The following is a 17530-nucleotide window of genomic DNA, read 5'->3' as shown; positions in this document are numbered from 1 at the left end:
TCAGACATCGACGGCCCCTCGAGGGACTGCAAGTGCAATGCGTGCGTAGCTTTCTGCATTGCCGCTATGAATCGATTGCGAGCTTGGTCTGCTGATACTGCTGCGTTTTCTCCAATAATCTCACACCCCAACAGATCTATCAGATAGCAATCGTGCTGGAGCCCATGTGTCGACAGCTCCGGCTGGAAGTGAGTCGAAATCTTCCGCTGGTACGGCAGGGTTAGCAGGAGCACCACCCATGTCGATGAAGTTTATGCAGCAAATGTCGAGTGAGATCGCAATTCTCGACCAGCGATTGCATCGTGTAGCCGCGAACTTGGCTGCAACTCCAAGCTTTGGAACGGAAAAGTGGACAGCCAGATCTTCGAACGATAAACGCAATGTTCATCAGTTAGGGATTGAAAAATTCTTGCAGAATAGTATAGAGGAAGTCTCTAACGCACACAAAGTTGTTGGAGGAAACAATGATCATATACGGCGAACGACGTCGGTGAACCCGAAGGCTAGTGCTCAAGTAAGCTACAGTGTGCGTGATATTCGCTCGACAGTGCGACGTCTGGACAAGGTGTTCCACGAAGTAGCCTCAGGCGATAAGCAACGCCATCTAGCGGCTACGAAGATATCGATGACGTGTCGAGGCTTTGTAGTCCGTCGTAGATACCAGAAATTGCAGGCTGCTCTTGGAGGATGGCGCTCTCGAAAGAGCATCCTCTTTCTCACATACATGGAGGAATTCGCAGCACGCGAAGAGTTTGTTAACAAACAGATTAACATCATGCAAGAAGAGCGAACTCGGTTTTTCTTGCGTCGTGTGCTGGCTGAAATACGCGATGTCGTACTCATGAACTTGCCGGTGAAGATGGCAAGGCTCGAAGAAACGGAGCGTCGTTTCCGAGAGAGACAATGCAATTTGTTGAAATACGTATTCCTACCATGGAAATCGGCAGCTTTAGGCCCACGAAGTCGAAAGAGAGCTTCAGCTGATGCCAGAGCACGCCACTACGCCGCAAGACAACGCCTAGAAGCGATGGAACGATTCGATCTCATCACCCAGGAAATGGTCCATGAAGAGTTCCTCAAAGACAACATCCGTCGAATTCGTACTCGACACCCAATGCACGTACTCAAACGCTACTTCCACCTGATGAAGGGCATAGTATTCGTCCCTTTGAAGAGGAATATGGATGTTGCGATAGCCCACGATCATCGGAAAGCCCTCAAACGCGTCATGGACGAATGGGTGAAGATTTTTCGAGCAACTCAAATTGACAAAGCCATCGCAAGCGCAGTTGAACAACGCACTCTTGAACGATACGATCAGCACTTTAACCTTCGCAAGATCGATGCTCACTACCGACGAACACACATGCTCAAGCATCTACGTGCCTGGTTTAAGCATTGCCAGCTTATCCGTCGTGTACGACGGCTGTTTGAGGGAAGCACGGAGGAAACGCTGAACTGGCTCATGAAACGCTGGCGCGTTCGAGCTCAATATCAACACGCTTTACGGGAAAATACTGTGGAGGAATGGCACGCGTACTCACGGCGTATATATACGATTCCGTTTCGACGATGGTATGTTTTCATGGCTCGCAGACGCGCTGCACGGGCGGCAAAGGAGAGCATTTGTGTTGCTTACGAGCGTCGCCAACGACGTCATATCAAGTACAATTTCTTTAGGTTGTGGAAGCATCAAGTGTTGTTCGGCCACATCGAAGGCTTGCATTCCAAAGTTCATTTATTACGCAGTCTTGAGGACCAGAAGCGTATGTGTATCGGGCTGGAAGCCAATGCAGCGCTATATCGAGATAATATAGCAGCATTGCAAGCGTCAATCGTGCAGCTAGAAGACAAACTCAAGGAGAAGCAGCAAGAACTTGCTCAATTACACGAGACTACACAAGCTACACGTTTCGGTATTCACCAGGCTGAACAGAGTATCGCTCGTGTGCAGGGTATGCTTGAAGCAGTAAGAATTGTCCATCCTGGCACAGTGGAGCGCATCGAGACCATGTACAGAGACAACCCGCTGCTCTCGAAAGACCTTAAAGACGTCATCACACTGCACGCTAACAAGAGACGCGAACTTTTATCGAAGATTGAGCTGGATCGAACGGAACTGGAGGTGCAGAATGCTTCAAAGGGAGCTGGAACACAAGAAGACCAAATGCTCTTGCATAGAGTCAAATGGGTTCTCTCGCGCTTAGATCTGGGTATGCACGAACAAAAGAGCAGCAACCAACACGACACGAGAATGGCCGGTAATAATCGCATGGAGACTATGAATCAACTCTGTGCTTTGTTCGAGTTTATCCGCAATGGGGACACTGCGCTGCTAGCTCCGGTAAATAATCCAGAACATCGTGAACAAGTGCAACACAGCGAGCCTTTTGGCTCCATGTTGCATATTGGTAACTCCGACGATGGAACTGTTCATCGAGCAGATATCATGGATGATTCCAACACGTGGCACTCGTTCTTGCAGTCGTTGACGATCAAATTCGTTCCAGATAATCTGCTGTCAGTCAAGGAGCGACTGGTGCGCCGTGCCACTCAAATGGATGCCGAGATCGCTGAGATCAAAGCGAACCCGCAACTCCATCATCTCTACAGGTAAAACAACAACTTGGTATAGAAAGATATAGCATATGAACGGATTTCTCCTTTAATGAACGAGCGAACGGAAGGGACTCAATCCTCAAAGTGGGGGGGAAGCACCACATTCCATCCACCTTTGTTCTATCTAGCCCTTGTCGACATGTTACTGCCAAACTGCTACCCAAGAACCTGTGACCTTAATACCAAACACCGTCGCCCTGACTCTGGAGATTCCTGCTGCCGGTTAGATCCGCAAAAATTAGACACCACGCCCACGATCTGCCTGTCTGTTTTACTCGTTCTGGTGAATCTTGGCAGCCAGGAAGAGCTTCTGGAAGGACTTTCCGGCGTAGCGGTTGATGTGCTCACAGTACGTGCTCATCTGCTTGGTAATGAGGAGCGACTCAAGACGCGAAGGCTGGTTCACCGACTTGAAAAAGGTGGGGTCTTCTTCAGGCACAAGCTCCTCGCCGTTCTCGCGACGTACCTTGTTCTCCTCCCGCTGTCTATTCTGCCACTGCTGGTAGGCGGCGCGCTGCTTAGATAATGCGCGCTCGTAGCCTTGAAATTTGTAGTGCTCCTGTGCGAGTTCATCGGCCCACAACGTCATGTTCTTCAGGCTGCTCTCCAGGTAGGCGTTGGTAGCTAAGTCCAGACGCTCAAAGCTGCTGGCCGTGGCGCTATCTTTAGCGTGCGCCGTCTGTTGCAACCAGCACGTGATGATGTCGGAGTTTCGAATCTCAATGGGGATTTCCTCCACCACAGTGGCCGAGCGGATGTCAGCCTTAGCGAAGATCTCCTTAGTGAATGAATTGGTCTTGTATGTGTCCATGAAGGCCTTGGTGAGACGCACAGCACGCAGACTGAGCGATCCCTTGGAAGTCTCGGCAGAGTCGTAGATGAGGCAAATGGCGTTCGGACCCAGCGACCTTTGGTATTGGAACTGGTGCTCGATGAAAGAGGCCGTGCAGAAAGTGCCCATAGCCACGGACTGGTACCATCCCACCTTATTGTTATCCATACCCACTTCACGCAGACTCTTCATCATGTCCAGCTGATACTCGTCCGCACCCTTCTTACGCTCACTGCTGGGAGGCGACGGGAAGCTGTTGGTCACCTCCAGCACCTGTTCATTGTCCACACCTAAAAGTGATCCAGCCACGCCGCCGGGAAGGCTTTCGTGACAGTGCTTAATGATCTGCAGTAGCGCCACGCCCTCCAGCGCAACACTCGTAACGGGAGTCACACCTTCGAAGATGTCAATGGCCTCAGTGGACTCGGGAGCCGGTCCCAAAGCCGCCACAGTGGAAGAAGAGGCATCGGAAGTGGCAGGTGCAGCAGCGGCGGGCGTCCGTGCCGGCGTCGGCGTCGTGTCGAGACCCCAAGCCATGGTGTAAGGTGCTCCAGGCGATAATATGGATTTCCCCCTGGACGGACGACTGGCTGAGGTAAGTGAAACATGATTTTAGCCAATCAAATGTCCGTAAAATGGAATTTAAGCGATTCATGTTCCCTCAATTGAATTCTTTACGTTTAATTGGATGAAAAAGAAGTGATGCAAAGCGTTGCCTTTTTGGTTGGTGGACGCGCATCAACCAACGCACCTTTGTTGACACAAGTCAAGCGTTCGTGTAGGAAGTCGTCGCTATGCCCAAGTCCAGGAGACAACGTACAAAGCCGCTGACGCAGGCCAACAAGAAGGGCAACGAGCTCAAGCAGAACGTGGTGGACGTTATCCGCAATGCGGTGGATACGTATGATTCAGCCTACGTTTTCAGTTTCCAGAACATGCGTACGAACCACTTTAAAGAGGTGCGCATGGACTTCAAGGACAGCCGCTTCTTCCTGGGCAAGAACAAGGTCATGAAGCTCGCACTGGGACGCTCAAAGGAAGAGGAATATGCCGAGAACCTCTACCGCCTCTCCAAAGACGTCAGCGGTAACACGGGTCTGCTGTTCACCAGTAAACCGCACGATGAGGTCGTGGACTACTTCGCCAAGCTCTCGGTCAGTGACCACCCGCGGTCGGGCTTTGTTGCCACTGAGACGGTCACAATCCCCGAGGGTCCGCTGCCACAGTTTATTGGTAGCATGCTCGAGTCGCTTCGCGGTCTGGGACTGCCTATTGACCTCAAGAACGGTGTCGTTGTGCTCAACCAGAACTACACGATTTGCAAGACTGGGCAGACACTGACCCCCGAACAGGCTAAGCTGCTAGTGCACTTCGACCGAAAGATGGCTGAGTTCAAGCTTGTGGTGTTGAGCGTCTGGTCCAAGGACAAGTACCAGCGGCTTGCAGCTGAGGACGCTGCCACCACTGGTGACGACGACACCGAAGATGAGGATATGTAAATAGGGGGTGAGGCGCTTAATCGATGGAGCGTATTACCAGTTGGAGCAGCATCTTGCGGAGTAGTCTTGAATCTTCTTTAGTATACACTTTTTTGCATCATCATCTAATAGCATTTGGATTGATTTGGTTGTTAGCGACAGCGCATGGAGGATCTGCAAAACGTGGCTGCGTTATTTGTAGCTTTCTACAGCTTGGTCAGCTGGTCGTCGCTCTTGCCGTTGCCGTACTTCTCTACACTGTGTCGCATCTGCAAAATGACTGCCGTGAGGTCTTCCGCCTTAAACACTGAGCTTCCAGCGACAATCATATTAGCACCAGCCTTCGCCGCCGCATCAATAGTGGAGGGTCCCAGACCACCATCCACCTCGATGTCCAGGGCCGGGTACTTGGCACGGATAATCTTCACTTTCGTCATCATGTCCGTCATGAAGCTCTGGCCACCGAAGCCCGGCTCCACAGTCATGACAAGCACCATATCCACAAGATCCACGTACGGAAATGCAGCCTCGGCGCTAGTGCCTGGCTTGATGGCCAGACCCACCTTCATGCCGGCGTCGCGGATCTGCTTGATGAGGGCCAGCGGGTCCTGCGTCGCCTCCAGGTGGAAAGTGAACTGGTCGCCTCCCGCCGCCGCGATGTCCGGCACCCACTGCTCAGGCTTGAACACCATCATGTGGCAGTCAAAGAAAGCCTTCGTGTGTGGGCGTAGGGACTTGATCACGGGTGGGCCCCACGAGATATTCGGCACGAAGTGGCCGTCCATCACATCCAGGTGGAGGTAGTCTGCTCCAGCAGCCACGACTTTCAGAGACTCGTCCTTGAGGCACGATAGGTCCGACGCCAGCAGTGAAGGGCCGATCTTGCACGTGCAGCTGTGGCACATCGTAGCAATGGAGGAGAACGTTGGGGTGAAGACGAAGCGTCTGATGTAATGAGGTCTCAGCTTTGATTGCCAGCGGAACGTCATCAGGGCTATGCTTGTCGAACAATGCGTATTTTACCATATCTGTTTGACTTCGTGGATGTATTGAGTTTTGAGTTAGTTTGTGTCAATACAAATGAAAGTAGACTACATCTGTAATTTGAGCAGTGTCCAATCACAGAGGTTGCATTGGTGTTGGACGAGCGGCTGCGGAGGAGCGGATAAGTGACGAGTCCTTTACGAGCACGATGGCGTCTCCCCAGCAGATTGCGGAGCTGAGTCGCAAGATTTTCCAGCGTCTACCGCAGCGCAACATCCCGTCGGGCAACAAGGTTATCAGCAAGCAGCTTAAGGGTGACAAGGTGGCCTCGTGGTTCAACAAGCCGCTGCAGCTACGTCTCGGCGGTGACGACCCCAACTTTGAGATTCTGAACGAGGAGCGCTTAGGCAAGCTTGACCAGATGAAGCGGCGGGGCAAGTCCATCCCCAAGAAGGGAGCAGGCAAGCGCTCGAAGAAGTAGACCGTCCATGCAGTTTGACAGGTTCTTAGTCTCGTGGGGCCATCGGATTCGCTTTTGCTAGTGAGCACTCAGGGCAAAGCCTCTGCACGGAAGATCTACAGCAGCGGAAGTGCGGTGGTCGAGATAGTTATCTTATGTCAAGAGAGGTGTTGATCTTTAGAGCAATTTCAATGCGACCTTCAAGAAGCTATTCGTTATGTCGCTGTGTGGCAGCTCTTGCGAGTTAAGAAAATTGCCGAATTGATATGCACGGGTAGTGTTCTTCTTGCTATCTTGTAAAGGTGAAGCTCATGGCAAGCAAGTTGCTTATTAATAGCAACGTCTGTACACTTAATCCAGAGAGAGTACCGTACTTCTTTTGGAGTACTACAGTACTTCTGTGCTAGCGTACCACTTTTGTACCATTTTCGTGGTGGCCAATCGATTCAACTTTGACTGCGAACTGCATTCTCCAAAGCAAGCAACAGCGCAGCACGCAACAGGGGACATCTAGCAACAATGGGCGCCAACGGCCAGGCAGTGCAGACCATGAACAAGAAGAAGGTGAAGCTTCTCAGCAAGAAGCGCGCCGAAGTTCGTAATCAGAAGAAGGTGGCAGTGCTGCAGAAGGGTAAGCGTACAGTGCTACGCAAACACCGGCCATCCAAGAAGAAACAGCAGAAGGACGCCAAGCGCCACCGCATCTTCGTTGAGGCCGAAAAGTCCAAGCTGCTTAAAAGTGGTCTGATCACCAAGGAGGATATTGAGAAGATGGAGGCCGAGAAGGGCGACGACGAGGCAGACACCACCATGGACGTAGAGGAGTAATTGGTAACTGTATACATGACTTTTTTTGCTATATAATATGTTTTGCAGCAAATGTATTCATGGGATAAACCTCTTGCCATGCTCAACCTGGGGTATTGGTCCTGGTACTCGTCGTTTACTACCTGTAGTGCAATGTATCTGTTGTATTCAGACTGAAAGAGTTAACATGCCTGAACAAACGTGAAGGTGTGAGGCAAATATTCATGTTGTTTTTTCCCGCTCAAGATAGCCCACAGTCGATCTCCGAGCTACATTCGGCACACTGAAACCTCTTTTTTACGGCCCACTAACAAATGCATACAGACAATGTCAAGCAAATCTGGACATGGAAGCTGGTATCAATAGTACACGGTCAACTTTGCGCGTGCATACCGGTTACTTCGATAACCACAGTGACCCATATCTGCACTTGCGGTAAACGGTCGATACGAGAAATCTTGTGATTCACCAGTGCACCAAGCGCACCAAAAAAATGATTTTGAGCGCGCAAACCTAACCAGGGCTCCCGATTATGGCATGGTCTTTTCAATTATTTCTTATGAAATCATAAAATTATTTATTTCTTCGATTACCTGGATGTTATTAATAATTTATTTGCTTAAGGAATCATCCGACATAATTTATGAGAAAAACCTCTTTATCATTATGTACCTCTCACAACCAACCATGACTTTTCACTACTGTACTTAAACTCTCTCCTACCAGCACTTCTCTAAGCACACAGCTTGCTCACGTCCTCACTTTTCAATTTGAGCAACTCGAACAAAGCCCCTCGCTAAGCTACTTAAAGACGTACAAGGTTTAAGACAGCACTTGTGGGTCGGCGCAGACTACGTCTTAAACGCCTTAGAGTGTATTTGTGTGGTGGTGAGCAGATCTCGAGTCCGGGTTATTACCACTTTAAATTATGTGTACTGCAATAATAAAACGGAAATGCTACAGTCCATGCGTCAAATCCGCTTATTTTCCATGTAATACTCCATGTAATGTCCATGATGTAAAATATTTTCATTCGGTAATTTATAAAAACAACCCAGTCGTTGAGTGCAATTATTGTCCAACTCTCATCCGTGTATTGTCCACGATGTGATCTATGTAGTTAATACCGGTACAATACTGTATACCGGTAGTTGTACCAATCACACCAGCCTTTCATTTGCTTTTCAAACCCAAACTCGCCCCCCTTCGAGCATTGCCGCCGCCGCCGCTCCGTTACCTGCACGCCGCAGCCTACGTCACGAGATCAACCGTTGCTGCAATCGCCGGCCATGTCGCTCAGTCTACCCGCTTCCGCGACGTCTGAGGTGCGTTATCTTGCTGTTTGTGGTCTCTGTGAACGTGTTTCTAACCGTGCGTTATCTATTTGTAAATACAGGGTGGATCGTCCGACTCCTCTTCAGATATCGACACCACGGCTTCCGCAGCCTCCGGCGCGGCTGCAAACTCGGACGACGCCTCGCCTGACACGGACGATTTCAAGCGTCCATGTATTGTCCAGGTCGTAGACTCTCCCTCCCTTGTGGAGGGCCCCGCAGACGTGACGTATCCGAGCTGGTCGGCGTGGAATGAGTATTTGAAGGCTTACTCGGTAAAGTCCCGCCAGGTCATCCGCATCCAGTCAACGCTTAGTTGCGTATTGAGAAACAAGCGGCTGGGTCAAACAGCGGCAGCAAAGCAGGGAATGGATGTTCCGTACGTACCAGAGACGTGGGGTGCTTACCAACGCACATACATCTGCACACATGGCTGGCCAGCAAAAGACAGGAGCAGCGGATTGCGAACAAGCACTTCGTCCGAGGATGCGGTTGTCCATTTCGATTTGTGGTGCAGCTCGTGCAAGTTGACGGCTTATGCTGCCTTCGCGTGAAGAACGGTGTGTACCAGCACAACCATGCGGTGGGGACAGCGCAGTTCAAGACGTACGCGGAGAACCGTAGGTTGGACGACACGGACACGAAGGATGCTGTGGACAGCATGGTGATGTACGGTAGAAAGCGCGCACGCATCTATGAGTATCTTCTGGGGAGAGGCGAGAACCTCGTCAAGAAGGATGTGGACAACATTGTGCAACGTGTTAAAGCAGAGATAAGAGGAGGGTTGAATGACGACGACGCTTGCGCCGCAACTCTCGCGGAATTCGCAGCTATTGACGGTAACGTAGTCACGGTGGACGAAACTGATGCGGGACACACTGGTGTGATCAGTATGACTTCCAGACATATGCGCGACATGGTTACTAGGTTTCCAGAGCTTTTGCTTGTGGACTGTACCCACAAAACGAATCGGTAAGTCCTCCCATGTATTGTGCAATTATTTGTCCATGTATTGTCCATGCTTATTTTAATGTCATGCCCATGTATTGTGCGATTCTTGTCCATGTAATGTGCATTAGATACAACTACCAGCTTTGTACCTTCATGATGATAGACGACAATGGGCGTGGGCAGCCTGTACAACAGTCTTTGCTCGAACGAAACGCCGATTGGCAGATGTCCGGAGCGCTGGATCATCTATTTCGGATTGACGATAAGATTGGCGACAAGGTTCAAGTTATAATGGTCGACAAAGATCTGAATGAGATCCGCGTGTTGCGTCGGTACTTCCCTAAGTCGCGCGTGTTGATTTGCGTCTTTCACGTCATCAAATATCTCCGCACAGCGTCCAGGAAGCCAGAATATGGTAAACTTTCGTCGGACGATCACGACGCCATCGACGCATTAGTCCACAACATGGTATATGCCTTAAGTTCAGAGATCTACGAGACCAATTGGACCTCCATGAAGGCACTTTGCACTAGGACTGGATATATGGCATTTTACAACTACATGGATGAAAACTGGAACACTTGTACGGAGATGTGGGTCATGTACCAACGCTCACGGTTGGCACATTTGCGCGTCCACACGAACAACCATTTAGAGAATTGGTTTGGGCATTTTAAGGACGGGGTAAACTCCAACACGACCATGACGGACACCGTGAAGGCCCTTGTGGGTGCTGATGCCAGGACTTCCAGTGAATACGTGTTCGACAAGACTAGGATCGGGTTACGTGTCAACCGCAACTACGACGAGGAGATGTGCCAAGTTTTGCGCTTTACGACGCATTTCGTAGCAACACACGTGGAGAAGGAGTACGTAATGGCATGTTCGAAGGTCGACAAGTTCAATTTCGACTTAAAGTCAAATCCAGGCTTCGTGGAGGTGACGGGTAAACACAAGACGCATGCTGTGGGTTTGAAAACGTGGAGCTGCACTTGCTCGTTTGCTTCTGCAATGCGTCTGCCTTGTCAACACGCGATCGCGTTTCGGAAGTGGAGTAACGCCCCAGGAAGCGTAATACCGCTGAGTTGCATCGATGAAAGGTGGGTTAACTCACAATTTATCCACGTATAAGCCGTGATTTGTCCATGTAATATCCAATATTGATGTTGTACTGAGGGTCTGACATGTCATTCATTTAGATGGTTACATCCTGCTGAACAACCGATGACTCCGCGGCCTTTTGTGCTTAATGAGTTTAAACCAGGGGAGGCGAAACACAAGGTGCTTGACGCTAATGTTAAGTACAAGGAGGCAGTCAGCGCGTTCCAGTCTATATGCAGTGAGCTAGCCGATATCTCTGATGACGACGAGTACCGTGAGCATTTAGACTTCGTCGTGCAACAATGGAGGAACATTAGGCAGCGCAAACGTGTAAAGGTTGAAAAAACGAAGGCTCCAGTCACGAGTGAAGAAACAGAAACAGATGAAGTGACCTCTCCAGTGACAACCAGCCGAAATCGAACCGGAACCAAGCCCGAAATGGAGCAGCTTGTGCTTGAGACCACTCCTGATGACAACGAAGAGAAAAATACTGATAGTGGATTGCGCATCCGTCTGAACCCCAAAGCTGCGAAGTCTGGTAGGCCCCGGTTGAACAGAAAGGAGAGAGAAGCAGACGACAAGAAGAAACGAGCGTTGTTTAACGAGTCAGAAGCCCATAGAAGATGTCTTGGAGAGGTGACATTAATACAACTTGCGCGCAGTCTTCAACTTGAGAAGCCTCCACTTCAAGACACTCTACGTCGTGTTCTGCCACTCCAAACCAAGTACAACAACGCGGGTAGCAAGAAACCCAAGTACACTAGAGAGAGTGCGCCTGTGCTGAATGAAAACGCGATCTACCTACTTCCACCCAAACTGTTGGACAAGTGCGTTGCCGTGCTGCCTGTGAGCAACACCAATGAAACAGCCATCGATGTACTCACCCAGAGTCAAACTACACAAAAAGACGAAGAAACATCTACAATACCTGGACAAATCATGGACAGCAACGGACAAAACCCGGAGATCGAGTGTGTCTACATCGCGGGTATCGGAACATTTTCACGCGAACAGATTGAGGCCATGGCATACTTAGCAAACGTAAAGCGTTCGTGTGATGATGGAATGGCGTTTACCAAATGGTTAACACAGGATGCAGCCAGCGCCATACCAGCAGCACAACAATCGACACTTCAGAGCATGGCAGAGGCCATTGCTCGCGCCTATCCCCAAGATACCATCCCAATTGACGGCAACAATTACCACTACGCGATGCTGTACCGTCTCAAGCCGCCCCAATGGGCTAATGATGCGCTGATTTTGGCTTTTTGCGCGAGATTGTACAGGACGGGCACCGGCGTTCGCATCGTCGGTGTCGAGGCAGCCTCGGCGTCAAAGAAGAAGAAATCTGTGAGTGAAAAATTGAAGACAAAGGTTCAGGAACTACTCACTGAAGCGGATGTACTGCTCATTCCTGTAAATTTTGGGAACATGCATTGGTGTGCAATGATCGTGGATGGTAAGCAGAACAATGTCCTGTACTACGACTCAATGAACCTGAAGACGTACAAGGACGTACTGGACCGCATGTCGTGGGATCTGGCTACTACGCTCAGCGAAGACTTCAAAGTTGTGTCCGTCAATGGACCGATCCAGACAGACGGATACAACTGCGGATTCTACGTAATGTTGAGGTTTTGGCGATATGTAGACAAGAGTGTGTCGCTGGACGTAACTCCGATTGGTCTAACGCTGTTACGCTTCCGCATCCTTCACTTCGTGCTTCACGGTAGCAAGCCATAATGCAACTAATACAATCTCATTTCTATTGAAACTGGAATCGACCCGCCTAATGTTCATGCGTATGGTTGACCTCCTGACTTCTGTATACCGGTATGTACGAGAGATTTCAGAGGACTTTCGTTTGCGAAGGTCTAACAACTTCCATTCACTATGAATTTTAAAAACAGTGGTAAGTAATTTATTTCGACACATGGACATTACATGGAGTATTACATGGAAAATAAACTGAGTCGACGCATGGACTGTAGCATCGGCCATAATAAAAAAGTGTAGATCCACCCAAAATATGGACGGGACCACACACACAGAAAACGGTCACCACCACCACCTTAAAATGAACGACCACCAAAATAGCATGATCACTGCCAAGTGTTGTAGATACAGAAATAGATAGTTTTACACGCTCATCGCACTGTCGCTCATTTAGAATTACGTGGAGACAAAGAAATGGAGAGTGAGAACGATGATCTTTTAGATGGAGCATTACAGCTAGATTCATCGGAGTCCGACGTGGAGGACGGCTCTGCATCTCGCCCGCGGCGACCCTGGACTACTATTTGGCGTTTTACAGAACCAGACGCTCAGAAAGATATCGGTCAGCTCTACCACCACACAGTATCGACAAAAGCAACCCAGTAGGGTGTACGATTAACCATTTAATTGATCAAGACTACGATTTGCACCGATGTGGCCATAAAATGCGCTCACAACTTGCTCTGTGTAAATCTGAGCGCTGCAAGTCACGCCTGCAGCTTGCTGCCGACACTGATACTGACACGCCGTTGAACGCGAGCCGCACCTGCCCCTGTCGCTACAAGTTCAAGGTCTGTCTGTCATCTAGCACGTGTGAGGTGCTTCAACAAGGCAATCATGCGATGGGCACCGATGATCCCCCAACACCAGTAAAGAGCAAGCTTACTCTGCAAATGAAAGATTACATTACGGACAGCCTCGGAGCTGGAGAGCAAACTACGGCTTCACGTCTACATTCGCTTATCTGTACACTGGTTGACCAGAATAATTTCGATGGTCCAGCTCCTACTAGCTCACAAGTATAAGATTTCGTTAAGAACTGGAGACGCAAGAATCCTAAAGATTCTATGGCGCCGATGATAGAGCTGTGTGATGGTCACCTCTATGACCAAATTGATATAGAGACGACATCAGACACAGCAATGATCATTTTATGTGATTCTCAACGCGACACGGGGCCCGGTGCAGAGGGGACTGTTTCGCACCTTGGTGACGGATCGGTCGCGTACCCTCTACGGGTAGGGATGACCTGTTTACGTCTAATTCGAAGCTACCTTGCGGCCAGACTCATCCCGATTTCACTACAATTTTGCACATTGACAGTACGCACAGCATGGTTATAAACGGCTACTTGGTTTTTGTTTTTGGATTTTCGGATCGCGCTGGGCACTTTTTTCCGTTGGTATACTTTTGCACTTCGCAAAAACGTGCGATAGACATCGGATGGTGCATCAGATACCTGAAGCGTGTGTGCATGGACTGTGCTGGTGTTCAATTTGCACCACAATTTGTAATGATGGATGCTGACAAAGCACAATTTAACGCTTGTGTCACAGAACTACCACACACTGTTGTCTTAATGTGCTGGTTTCATGTGACAAAGAATGTATGGAAGCATTCTCGTGAAAAGCGCGTCAGCGAAGGTGACACAAGATCTGTATTTGTGGATCTTTATGATATGCACTATGCTAGTGAGCAAGAGTACCCAGTTGTGAAAACCCAAATTCTGACAAAATGGAGTGCCAAACTCCGGGGATCACCAGTACGCAAAGTAACTGATCACATTGCTAAAATGTGGGTCAAATCGCACCGTTTTATGCGCTGGCAGGCTCATCACACACCACCCGGATATGCGGCTACCAATAATGCATTGGAGCAGTATCACCGCAAAGTCAAGCTACAATGTCCTGATGGACCTTCCATACCTAGTGAGCTCATACAAAACCTGAATGGTGCCAGACTGGCTTTTATGAGTTCGGACCCGGAGTTTTCGTCAGTCCCTACTGCTTCAGAGCGCCTGGTAAGGCTTTATCGCCTTATGTGCAAGAGAGAATGCCTCGTGGTGCATATCCTACCTCCAGTAGGATCTGTAGCAGCCGATCTGTATCGTGTTGAGCAGCGCCCATTGCGGCTGGCGGCTTCCGAAAAGAAACTTGTTGCTAGATCAATCAGATCGGTCAATTCTAGGCGAAAACAAACCGAAGGTATGCCTGCAGGTGGTTGGGTCGTAGATACAAGGAGCAAGTCTTGCTCGTGCGCCTACAACAGGAAGCATGCTATGTGCTGCCATGTAATCAGTGCCTGTGTGCAAGGAGGCGTGTCGTGCTCCGGTGTAAGCATGCGGTTCAGACAGTTTGTTAGGCCAAGCCATGTCCATGCTCAGACTCAAGAAGGATCACCTGACTCTGATACTGACTTTTTGTCTCAAGTCTCTGGCGCTTCTATGCCAAGATCGACCGGAGATATTAGAGTGGGCGATACAAGTCAAGATTCATCTTCTGATTCAGACCATCCAATAGACTCTATTATAGAGAGATCAGTGCGAGCGGAGCCACTAAGTGTGCAAACAGCCGTCAACCATACTGTACAGAATGAAGATGACGCACAAGGATTTGAGCCAGCCACCTCTACGCATAGTCCAACGCCTTCCATTGTGAGTTCTGCTGCGACGGAGATACTGGACTACAGCCTCGGGGACGAACACGTCCAGACTAATACATATGCTGAACATCAAGGCCAATCGAATGGCGTATCCAGGAGTTGTCGGCGCTCCAAACGTCAACGGAAGCTTACAAGACGAGCTGTCGAGTCTCACCTCCAAAGCAGAAAGAAATCGAGGCAATGATGTAGGTGCGATATCTCTTTTATCATTTGTATCACAATCTCCTTAACTTTTATTACTACTATGGTCATTTCCTTTTAACGTTCCAACCACATCCTCGCTGAGTGTGGTCTCTGCTCGGATTCCAGCCGAAATTTAGTGCCATAGCTCGTTGCAAGGGAAAGCGAGGCGTCGTTGTTGCTGCTACTACAACATGATCGCTACAACTTAGTGTTCTAATCACTTCACCTATGCTAATGATTCGAGCGAAATCACTGACATGGAGTGTTTATAAGCTTTGTGCTAAGTGTTACTGCTTCCTATCTGTGTGGACACTCCACTTTTATTTTGTGAGTGATAGCTGTCCACCATTCGTGTGCATTCTCCATTTTTTTGGTGGCGGTTCCAACTTATTTGGTGGAGTTACACCGACCTCTGCCGTGATCTGCCCATCGGACTGTTTGCTCAAGGCGCAAAGGATGAAGCGACTGAGTTTGAGCTCTACCTCGGCTTTGAGCATCTCTACAACCTCTGCTTGGATGGCAAGGAGTTCTCGTTCGAGGACAAGTTGACGGCGGTGCACATCAGCTTTGATGCACCAATCGACCCTCAGCGCGGGTGGCTTCTCCCGGCGCATCGCGACTTCTACTCGACTCCGACGGACATTGTCGCCGACAGCGATACGGAGACTGAAGATGAGAGCGAGGACGATTCCATCACACTGTGCGGCTGTCATGCATCTCAGCTCACTCGCCTAGGTCGCTGCCGCCATGGACGCTCGATGGCTCGCATGCGACTTCGTAAGCGCTGGAACAAGCTTCAGCAGTGAATACAATTTTCATTTCTGATATTTGTCGATTATAGTATATAAGATGAACATGGAAGCTAGTTCTACTGATCGGGCGTCCATGAGCTTCGTCCTCCCAGTCGAAAAGTATAAGAACAAGAAGCTCGAACAGGTAATGGAATCTGATTCTCGCTACGTCATTTGGCTCTCCAAACAAGACTGGGTGAGTGACGAGTTCAAGGCTGCAATCGAGGAGAATATCGATGGCTTGAAACTGAACTTCGGACGCCACAAAGGTTCAACGGTGAAAAAAATCAAGGAGAACGATTATAAGTACTATGAATGGCTATTAAGATAGACGCAACGATCTTTTTTTTGTTTTAGATGCCTTGGCGGATTTGCCCCATTCCTGTGTCCACTGAGATCTCTCGTTCATACCAAATGTGCGCAATAACACGCATCTTAGCATAAGTTTGGTTGGTGCATTGCACGATCACTGACTTCGACGCACCGTCTTCGCTTGTGAATCGACGGCTAATATCACAGGTGTGGTGAAGTGCTTTCTCAGAAATAAGAGAATGGGCCTGACGCGGGGTCACTATCCCGAATCAGTGACAATGTCAAGTGATTAGCGAGGATTTGGGTTGGTGGCACGGATGCAAGTTGCCGGTGGTGGATTAGCCATGACGAGCAACACCCCGTAGGAAATGACGATGGATCTGGTATGAGCGATGTACGAGAAGGCAAGATCCACCAAGACTCATCTCGGATCCACCCTTACCTGGATTCACTTAAATGGATATGGGATATACTATACAAGAGTGGATCGGGTGTGGATCTTATGAAGGAAGGATGGTCGGTGCCCTCTGAAGGTGGATCTAGTAGCCACGGCTAATGAGGAGTCAAGATCCACCGCGAGGTACCCCGGATCCCATACTTCCGAGTTCGGATCCATGGATGGAGGATCCCGCCTTGAGGGACCTGGATCCAGGGTATAGGGACGATGGATGCAGTGGATCTCGAACTTTCATGGGACAATGGGGATCACAGATGGTGGCGAGATGAGGTTGGAAGATTGGAGAGCTCAGATCCACGACGAGTGTACACTTGCAGTGAAGTGGATCCAAGCGACCTGGATCCGGATGAGTGTACCCATAATAGGGTGACCGTAATGATTACGCCATGGATCCGGTGGATATGAAGATAATACAGCTGGCATGATGGGTCAAGGGAAGAAGGGACATGCAGCCGAGCCTGGTAAGGGATTTAGCAAGTGAAAGACATGGAAGGTAGAAATCCAGGCAGGTATAGGCTTAAGTATCAATACAGACTCCAATTTGCACAGTGACACGCAAGTACCTTCCTGCCCTCAAGAACCGGAACTACATTTGGCCGTACGAGCTCCGAGAAGGTTGGGAATTGCGAATCTAGTGTTGGTAGTGATAACTATATAATACATTGGCCAGATCCTATAACCTAGTGAGCTTTTCCTTTACTTGTGCAGATCCGACAGGTTAACCGAATTTACTACTTGGTCGGTTACACCCTAGGGGCTCTCAATTCTCAAGATCCCGTCACAG

At 49.4% G+C, this 17530-nt stretch overlaps 6 protein-coding genes across 6 annotated transcripts; 4 read left to right on the top strand and 2 right to left on the bottom strand.

The window, feature by feature from the left end:
* Positions 1 to 238: 238 nt before the first annotated feature.
* On the top strand, positions 239 to 2617 carry PITG_20690 (uncharacterized protein; the record flags this gene model as incomplete). Its single annotated transcript, XM_002895348.1, has 3 exons — positions 239 to 304; positions 392 to 430; positions 503 to 2617. The coding sequence occupies 3 exons, from the start codon at positions 239 to 241 to the stop codon at positions 2615 to 2617; spliced, it is 2220 nt and encodes a 739-aa protein (XP_002895394.1).
* Positions 2618 to 2705: 88 nt separating this feature from the next.
* On the bottom strand, positions 2706 to 3988 carry PITG_20689 (eukaryotic translation initiation factor 3 subunit H, putative; the record flags this gene model as incomplete). Its single annotated transcript, XM_002895347.1, has 1 exon — positions 2706 to 3988. The coding sequence occupies one exon, from the start codon at positions 3986 to 3988 to the stop codon at positions 2891 to 2893; it is 1098 nt and encodes a 365-aa protein (XP_002895393.1).
* A 233-nt stretch (positions 3989 to 4221) lies between these two features.
* Positions 4222 to 4950, top strand: PITG_20688 (mRNA turnover protein 4; the record flags this gene model as incomplete). The annotated part of the gene is made up of 1 exon (XM_002895346.1): positions 4222 to 4950. The coding sequence occupies one exon, from the start codon at positions 4246 to 4248 to the stop codon at positions 4948 to 4950; it is 705 nt and encodes a 234-aa protein (XP_002895392.1).
* Positions 4951 to 5135: 185 nt separating this feature from the next.
* Positions 5136 to 5888, bottom strand: PITG_20687 (ribulose-phosphate 3-epimerase; the record flags this gene model as incomplete). Its single annotated transcript, XM_002895345.1, has 1 exon — positions 5136 to 5888. The coding sequence occupies one exon, from the start codon at positions 5832 to 5834 to the stop codon at positions 5136 to 5138; it is 699 nt and encodes a 232-aa protein (XP_002895391.1).
* Positions 5889 to 6121: 233 nt separating this feature from the next.
* Positions 6122 to 6394, top strand: PITG_20686 (uncharacterized protein; the record flags this gene model as incomplete). The annotated part of the gene is made up of 1 exon (XM_002895344.1): positions 6122 to 6394. The coding sequence occupies one exon, from the start codon at positions 6122 to 6124 to the stop codon at positions 6392 to 6394; it is 273 nt and encodes a 90-aa protein (XP_002895390.1).
* A 460-nt stretch (positions 6395 to 6854) lies between these two features.
* PITG_20685 (uncharacterized protein) lies at positions 6855 to 7247 on the top strand (the record flags this gene model as incomplete). The annotated part of the gene is made up of 1 exon (XM_002895343.1): positions 6855 to 7247. The coding sequence occupies one exon, from the start codon at positions 6893 to 6895 to the stop codon at positions 7199 to 7201; it is 309 nt and encodes a 102-aa protein (XP_002895389.1).
* Between the last annotated feature and the right edge of the window lie 10283 nt (positions 7248 to 17530).

The sequence above is a fragment of the Phytophthora infestans genome, genomic scaffold (assembly GCF_000142945.1).
Source record: "Phytophthora infestans T30-4 supercont1.193 genomic scaffold, whole genome shotgun sequence".
In the NCBI taxonomy this organism is placed as follows: domain Eukaryota; phylum Oomycota; class Peronosporomycetes; order Peronosporales; family Peronosporaceae; genus Phytophthora; species Phytophthora infestans.
The sequence above is the reverse complement of the archived record's forward strand: the minus strand, read 5'-3'. Positions and strand labels throughout refer to the sequence as shown.